At 43.0% G+C, this 8,865-nt stretch overlaps 1 protein-coding gene across 2 annotated transcripts in view; it reads right to left on the bottom strand.

The window, feature by feature from the left end:
* Positions 1 to 1,168: 1,168 nt before the first annotated feature.
* CCBE1 (collagen and calcium binding EGF domains 1) overlaps positions 1,169 to 8,865 on the bottom strand; it is a 281,101-nt gene continuing 273,404 nt past the window's right edge. For both annotated transcript variants that reach the window (XM_014585396.2, XM_006139941.3), the window contains exons 8-11: positions 4,586 to 4,725; positions 4,451 to 4,486; positions 3,428 to 3,463; positions 1,169 to 1,491 (exon numbers count right to left, since the gene is read on the bottom strand). In XM_014585396.2, coding sequence (XP_014440882.1) covers positions 1,258 to 1,491; positions 3,428 to 3,463; positions 4,451 to 4,486; positions 4,586 to 4,725 — 446 coding nt within the window. In that variant the 3' untranslated portion in view covers positions 1,169 to 1,257. The remainder of the gene's footprint in view (positions 1,492 to 3,427; positions 3,464 to 4,450; positions 4,487 to 4,585; positions 4,726 to 8,865) is intronic.

An 8,865-nucleotide genomic window follows, 5' to 3' on the forward strand; every position in this document is an offset into this window, starting at 1 on the left:
CTGCCAACAACTTAAGCCAGAAACCTTCTTCCAGCCTTGAACCCCACTATACACGGATTTTAGCCTGGATCCTGGCCTAATGATATTTTCTGGGCACCTTATTTGAGCCAGGGAATTCTGTATTTCTCCCTACTGGCCAAAACCCTTTATTTAACAAGAAATTGTCATTTATGGAACAGCTCCCCTCTTTTGATCAAATAGTTTAAAATGTCCTGGTAGATCAGGAGCCCATTGTTCTAATGTGAATCAAAGCATTTCATTCCCTGTCTTCGGAAGAGAGGATTTATTCCAACTTTCTTCTCTGATTAGGATATTTGTCAAAAAGGATGGCATAAACCCTTAATGATCTCTTTTGAATTCTAAAATGTGGCAACCTCTATGACAATAAATATGAGTCTGTAGTTCTTCTCTAATCTCCACTCTTTTTCTTTCTTTAACCAACTTGTGGAACCAAGGTTAGATAATAGCAGAATATATTTAAAATCGATTAGATTGACAAGGTACATGAACTATCTCCAAATGTATGTCTACATGGTTGTCCTCCATACCTCTTTAATTCAAAAGTTCTAGTTTTGATAAAGGAATAGTCTATCTTGAACACATACCTTAGAGCTTCATTGCCACTTTTCTCCCTTTTTTATATTCTGCCAAATTTTAAGTCCCTGTGAGAGTACTTATCTCAAAAAGCCAGACGTTCCTCTGAAGATAGGATATAAAAGAAAAGCCCCAACAGGGATCAGCGGTTGACGTAATGGCTATGTCGCTGGTCTCCCACATAGTCGACCGCGGTTCGCGTCCCAGATCCGGTGGCTTAAAACTCACGCCGGGCACATATGCATGCGTGGCCAAGATCCTGAGAGAACAGAGGAGGAGGGATCGCGGCATGGTCATCCCCCTGGGGGGTGATTTCTCGCTTTCTGTCTGTCTCTCTGTCTCTCTCTGTCTGTTCGGTGAGCGCACACGCCCTATAGCAAAAAACCTCTCAAAAAAAAAAAAAAAGCCCCAATGAAGACCACCCCAATGGACTCTCAGTGAGATACATGTAAAGCAATCATTCCCTCAGGTCTGTAGTAGGTACAATGGGGGCTGAAAATAATATTTAGAAAATGAAGAGCAGGGAGGAGGCAGGAAAAGATTGAAGGCAATAAAGATGTTTCGTTTCTAGGTCTCCAGTGCTGTGATTTTTCTTTAGATGACTGAATGCAGGTGAAAACATTCATCGTTTCTCTTCCTTTGGCATAAATCTGCTGGGATATGCTATGGATACATGTCTCTGGGGGCTCGTAAGTCTGTAATCTCAGTTCTTCTTGGGTAGTCATCTCCAGAGCCTACGTCCATGGGTTCTGGATAGCTGGAAAATTCCTGAGGTAATGGAAACTCCTCTGCTGAAGAGTGAGTCCGGTGTCCGAACACCTTTTCCTGTAGCTCTGTGATGTCATTGCGGATGTCCGCCAGCATCAGTAGCAGGAAGTCGAAAGAACCAGGGGGTCCCTGTGCACACGGGAGGAATCAAAGCTGAAATGCAACAACTCAACCCTGGGCAACAGCAACGGCCTCCGAGGACTCCATGATTTGCTAGTCTTGCTGCTTGCTGGCAACTACTTCTCAGTGACTCTCAATGGAGTAAACACAGAGGCTACTTTTGTAGCCTGGAGGATCCTCAAGACTGTTTTCTAATTTCTCCGTCTCACATATGAGCTTTGATGATGTATTTACCTCTCCTCCCTCCTAACTCTAGGCTATATGAAATCTGGTAGGTTAAGGAATATGGGAATAACTCAACGATGTTACCTTCCAAGAAATCTAAAAGACACTAAAAACACAGTAGAGTAGTGTTAAGAGGTTGGGTTCTGCTGGGTTTGAATTCCAGCTCTGCCACTTATTAACCACGTGGTCTTGGGAAAGTTACTTAATCCCTTATAGACGGGTTTCAGTTTTCCCATCTGTACAATGGGGATAATACTAGTCCCAACTTCACAGAGTTCATAGGCGAGGATTTAAATGAGTTAATATATGTAAAGAGCTTAGAACTTAATAAATGCTCTAAATTTTTTTTTAATGAAATTATTGTGATGTTTATATGATGGCTCACTACAACTGTAGACTAAATGAAAGCCTTATTGACCAGGAAAGTTCTGGACAAAAAGTTTCCTAATTTATTTATTGAACATCTTTCATCTTATATAGCATTTAATAGGCTTTAACTTTCATGTAGTCCTGTGTAGGGCAAGGTACAAAACATGTAAACATACATGTTCTGGGCCAGATAGAAGCTGGCCATGAAATATTAGGGCGTTGGGAAAGTTACGACGTACTTTTCTATGCAAAAATGTGTCATGACTCTTCTGACAACCCAATAGTTATCCATCCCCACCACTGCTGCCAGCACTTTTGTAGCAGCAGCTTACGTCTGTAGTACTTAGGAGGTACAGTATTGGACATCACTAGAGCCTTACAATCACTACTACTGGCACCTCACAGGCGAGGAAATGAATGCCAGGAACAACAGGTGACGTGGTCTCATAGTGGAAGCTAATAGGTAGAAAAGCTGAGATGGGAATCCCTTCTCTGTCCACATCTCTTTGTCTTTTTTCAGGAATTACAGACTTCTTTAGAAGCAATAGAGTTAATTGAATTGTCCATGCTTTTGGATACCATCAGTTTTTATTTTTCATCTCCCAGACACTATGTACCTCCTATATGACGCTCATTTCTTCCCAAGTCCCAAGCAGCTGTGCAAGACTGCGCTTTTTGGAGGGGATGGTTGGTTGACCTGCTAGGTTTGTTGAGATGGCTAAACTCTTAAGTGCTGGGAGTTGAGACTTAACCCCTTCGATTTCTTTCCTAGTCCCTTCAGTTGTTTTATGATATACCTGGAGATAGACTCAAGGCATACTGGAGATCTGAACCTGGGGTGAAGCCATCCTAAAGACTAGCTATTATAAAAGAAAAAAATAACAAAAGAAAACAAATTTTTAAAAAATCCAACCAGTGGGAACAGCAGTTAGTGTAATGGCTATGTCGCGAGACTCCCATGTAGTTGACCGCGGTTTGCGTCCCGGACCCGGTGGCTTAAAACTCACACCAGGCGCGTGTGCATACGTGCCCAAGATCCCGAGAGGAGAATGGAGGAGAAGGGACTGAGGCATGGCCATCCCTTCTAGGGGGTGATTTCTCGCTTTCTGTCTCTCTGTCTCTCTCTGTCTGTCTGGCGAGTGCACACGCTTTATAGCAAAAACCTCTAAAAAAAAAAATCCAACCAAGCTGCTAAAAGCTTCTATGGCTCTCCTCCTAATCAGGATGCTGTTGGGGTGGCAGAGTGACTGCTGGAGAGGGCAGGCTTTTGCTACTAACACCAGCTTTCATGCTATAAAAACTGCATCCCTGAGGACATTTCCAGAGCAGCAGGACAGACACAGCTACTTACCGGAGACCCTCTGGGCCCAGGTGCTCCTCTCTCCCCCTGGAAACAGACAGGCCCAGGTTAACTTTCTGTACCATACGGATTCCATGCCCAGTGCCTACTTAGACACCCATGAAACCACCTCCCTGCATGAAACAAACGCAACAAATGTCTTCTATAGAAAATGAATGTAAGATTAAAGGGGACCTGTAGGATCACATATTTGGACACAATTGCTTGGGTCAAGTGTCTTTCATTCCAATCACTCCTACCTTCTACCCTAAAGCCATGTATTTCCAAAGCTTATCAGATGACAGGAAAGCTGGTATATCCAGATGGTGTGTGGGTTAATGGGAACTTTCTTTTTTTAGAACGAGAGAGATTTTTTGCTAAAGGTGCATGTGCTCACCAGAGAGAGAGAGAGAGAGACAGAGAAAGTGAGAAATCCCCCCTCTAGGGGGGATGGCCACACCACAATCCCTTCTTCTCTTGGTATTTTGGGCGCAAACACATGTGTCTGGAGTGAGTTTTAAGCTGTCAGGTCTGGGACTCGAACCATGGTTGACTAAGTGGGAGTCCATCAACATAATCATTCTGCCACCTACTGGTACCGATGGGAACTTTCTAAAGTCACATGCACTGACTTCCTTATGGACAAGTGGCAGGCAGCTATCAAGGCACAACCATCCACACTCACAGAATCCAACTCCTGATCTCGACTTACACATCTCAAAGAAATGGGGACATACCAATACCAACCAGACCAAATGCTGGTTAGAGAGAAAAAGAAAGGTAGTCATTACAACAGAGACTTAATGTTAGCATTTATTGAGGTCATTTTTCCTGGGAGTAGTTTTTGTTTTTATGGTTAGCTTCATACTCTAAGAAAACTTTTCGGATTTTACTCTTAGCTTTAGGGAAAAAGTATCTTTCTCCCTTGGTTTTGCCACTGCAAAACAGGGATGGTAAACAGTGCTTGCTGAACTTCACTCGGTGCAGAGGCACACAAGAAGGCCTTCAGCTGGAAGGACCACTCCTAAGACTCACCTTAGAACCATCTCTTCCTGGAGCACCTGGGGGACCCTATAAAGCAAAAGAATTTTGTTTAATAAAGGGAAAAACATAAGGCAACAACAACATGTTTTCCAACACCAGTAGGCAGATTTATGACATCATACTGACCACAGGGCCCCTCCGGCCTTGCTTAATGTGGGACAGATCTGGAGATGGTCCCATAGGTCCCATTGAGCCCCGTGGGCCAGGCTGCCCGGGAGGGCCTGGCATACCGGGGAAGCCTGGGCTGCCTTTTGGTCCTGGTGAGCCTGTAATTAAAGAACACCTCATTAGCTCAGAGCCCAGGAGAAGGGCAAGGGCTCTGGATGACAGGAGAGCCCAGAGCCCCTTCAGCCATTTCCTGTGTGCTCTCTCCTCTGTCTCTGACATTGACACTAGGATGTCTGACAGGCACTTAAAAAAATATATATATATACATATAAAAAAATATATATATATACATATATACATATGTATATATATGTGTGTGTGTATATGTATGTGTGTGTGTGTATATATATGTGTGTGTGTGTGTGTGTGTGTGTATATATATATATGTATATATATTTTTATCTGTGGTAAAATGCACATTCATGTGCACAAGAAAGGAAGAGACAGACACTCTCAACAAGGTCCACCACACTGGTTCTCCAACAATTCAGGACTGTGGGCATAAACCCAATATGTTTTCAAGTCAACCCAGGGAGTAGAACTGTGGTCTGTCACATTGGATTCCAGTACTACAGTTCAGTTTGTCACGGACTGCACTTCCAGGCAAGCCCCTATGGTCATGTTAAACTTAACATGATCAAAGGTGACTCCCCCATGTTCCTCTCTTTTCATGGGGGCACCAGTCACCTATTCACTCAAGCCAGATACTTGAGTGTCTCCCCACATAATTTCTCTGTTTCTACCACCTCCTTATTCAGTCAGTGACCAGCTCCTATGTTTTACCTCTTTAATAGCTTTTATAACATATTTTGATCATGGCAGACCAGCAGTTCTCACAAGGCAGTGGTTATCACAACTGGACAGAGGTTAAGTATAGGTTTTAGTATTGGCAAGATGTAGCCTTGAATCCTGGACAAGTTGTTTGAGTTCTGTGAACCTTAATTTTTCATGTATAACATCAGAAAAATTAAAATCTTCCCTATACGTGGTTTGTACTAAGTGATAGTTTAGACAGACACACACACACACACCGCTTAACACAATACTCCATATATAGTAAGCACTAAAAAAAAAATACAAAAGCAAAAACACAAAACTGTCAGGCCTGCCTTATGTCTGCTTCAGCCCTTGCCTCAGAACTAGTCCTGTCTCCCACCAATCTTGTTCATCCCTCACCTATTCTTTGCACTTTTATATGAATAGTATAACTTTCCTACTTTCAACCATCTGGTGCAAACACCTCAAGCTACTGAGGTGAGACAGCAAAATCTGTCTTACAAGACCCTGGCAAGTATCGACTACTTCTGGGGAAGGGGGAGGAAATGCCCTCCTGTGCAAAATTTGCCTCAGATACAAGGCATAAAGATCATACTACGCGGGCCAGCAGATGATGGCACAACAGTTCCATCACTGGACTCCCACAAGGCTTACTGTAGTCCAAGTCCTGGACCCAGTGTCTTGAAACTCAAACTGGGCACGAGTGCGCGTGTGCCCAAGATCCCAGGAGGAGAATGGAGAAGAAGGGACTGCAGCATAGCCATCCCCCCTGGAAAGTGATTTGACACTTTCCCTCTCCCTGTGTCTGTCTCTCTCCTCTGGTGAGCACACATGACCTAAAGGCAAAAACTCTCAATAACAACAAAAAGGCCCAGATGCATAGGTCATGGTTAGGACTGCAGCTGCACTAGGAGAAATGAAAATGTCCCCTTGCCTCACAACTCTAGCATGAAGTAATGAGTCACACGCTGTACGCCCAGGAGAAGGGCAAGAGTGCAGAGATGGAAGCCCTCCATGGTGCCGCAGGTATATACAGGAGGATGCGTGTAGGTTCTATGCAGACACCATGCTGTTTTGTTTAATGGAACTGAACATCCACAGATTCTGGTATTTGAGAGGGCTCCTGGAACCAAACCCCTGCAGATATGACTGTACATAAGTTTAAGAACAAGCTATCTGCTTTTGTGCCTGCTTGATAAGAACTGTTTATAGTGTGCTAGAATTTGGTCATACCACTTTTTATGGAAGTTGATGGGAAGAGAACTCTAGGCCTTTACCTTTAACTACAGACACAGAGGGCTGTAAGTAGCTACTTTGGCTTGAACTGGTCTTGCCAGTTGGGAGTGGGGAGCGTCCCCACCTCTGTGCAGGACACAGCATGTCTGTCACACCTTGAGGACTCCAGAAAGTAACTTGCTGGCTTTCCAGGGACCACAGCTGTGTAAGTGGGGCAGTGCCTTGGTACAAGCATCAGCGCATTCATCTCTGTGCTAGTCTTTGAATATCAGCTGGTGGAATGAGGAAAAATGGATTGGGCACTTTGAGAACATTTAAAAAAACTGGTAAAAATCACAAGCCAAGGGGCCAGCAAGTGGCACAGTATGTAAGGCCCTGGGTTCTCGCATGGCGGAGTGTGGTTCAAGTCCTGGACATTGTGGCTTGAGAATCATGCTGAATGCATGTGCATGTGTGCCCAAAATCCCTGGAGAAGAATGAAGGAGAAGGGACTGTGTGGCATGGTCTTTGCTCCTGGGGAGGGGGTGATTCCTCACTTTCTGTCTCTTTCTCTGTTTCCTCCAGTGAGCGCATGTACCCTGTGGCAAAAACAAAAAACACACAAAAACTCCCAACAACAACAAACACACATACAAAAGCCAAAAATTTATCATTTCAACCAGTTTAAATACTTTCCCACTGTAAAACTGATCTCTAGAACTGACACTAGATCTAGAACTGAACTGATCTCTAGAACTGATACCCATTGTACAGCAATCCCCTATTTCCTCCTCCACTAAGCCTCAAACCACATTCTACTTTGTTTTAATGAATCTGATTATTTTGGATACTCATATAGTCATCACACAGCATCTATATTTTGACTGGCTATTTGACTTTGCATAATGCCCTCAAGGTTCATCCAGGTGGAGCATGTGTCAACATTTCTCTTTTTAAATTTTTTTAAAAAAGGTCTTACTGTTATTTCCCTCCCTGCCATAGGATGAGGGGGGGGGAGAGAGGGAGGGAGAAGGAGAGGGAGATGGAGATGGAGGGAGGGAAGGAGGGGGAGGGAGGGAGGAAGAGAGAGAGAGAGAGAAAGTGAAAAAACAAGCTGCCAGGTCTAGGACTTGAACTGCAAGTGGCTATGTGGGAATTCAACATATTAACCACCCTGCCACCTGTTGGCCCCAGCATTTCTTCTTTAAAGACTGAATAATAGTTCATTGTATTTATGTACCACATTTTATTTTGCCATTCATCCGTTCATTGACACTTGGTAGCTCCTACCTCTGGGCCATTATGAATATTGTTATGAACATCAGTGCACAAATATCTGTTTGAGATCCTACTTTCAGTTCTTTGGATATATACTCAGAGTGGGATTGCTGGAATCTATGGTGATTTCATTTTTTTGAGGAATCTCTATGTTATATTCTATAGCAGTTCTACTACTCTACATTGCTACCAACAGTTCAAAAGCATTCCAGTTTTTCCATATCTTTGTCAATATTGACTATTCCCCCCACCCCTCTTTTATTTTTAATAGTGACCATCCTATTGAGTATGAAATAATACTTCATTGTAGTTTTTGTGTGTACTTCTCTACTGATTAGCAATGTTGAGCATCTTTTAAATATACTTGTTGGTCATTTATATATCTTCTTTGGAAATACTTCTATTCAAGTCCTATGCCCATCTTTTAATAAATTTATTATTTTTTGTTGTCAAATTATAAGAGTTATTTATATATTCTTGATACTATCAGATAAGTGATGTGTAAATATTTCCTCCTATTCTGTAGGTTGCCTTTCACTCGGTTGATAATTTCTTCTGATAGACAGAAGTTTTAAAATCTGATACAGTCCATTTGTCTATTTTTTTGCTTTTGGTGCCTGTGATTCTGAGGTCATATCCAAGAAATCATTGCCAAATCCAGTGTCATGAAGGTTCCCATTGTGTTTCCTTCCAGGAGTTTTATAGTTTTAGGTCTTACATTTAGGTCTTTAATCCATTTTAATTTTTTGTATATGGTGAAAGATAAACCTCCGACTTAATTTTTTTTCCATGCAAAGTACACTGAATTTTAACTCATCTTAGATTGTCATCTCTGTGAGGACAGGAATTGTGCCCTATTCATTAACACACTCTTAAGAGTTTCAGCAGGCAGGGGCTTCCGCCCCGCGCAGCTGCGCAGCCACGAGCCAAACGGCCAGCCCCCCTCTCGGGGCCCCTTGGCCGGGGCT

Source organism: Tupaia chinensis, unplaced genomic scaffold, assembly GCF_000334495.1.
Source record: "Tupaia chinensis unplaced genomic scaffold, TupChi_1.0 Scaffold000012_1, whole genome shotgun sequence".
NCBI lineage: Eukaryota > Metazoa > Chordata > Mammalia > Scandentia > Tupaiidae > Tupaia > Tupaia belangeri.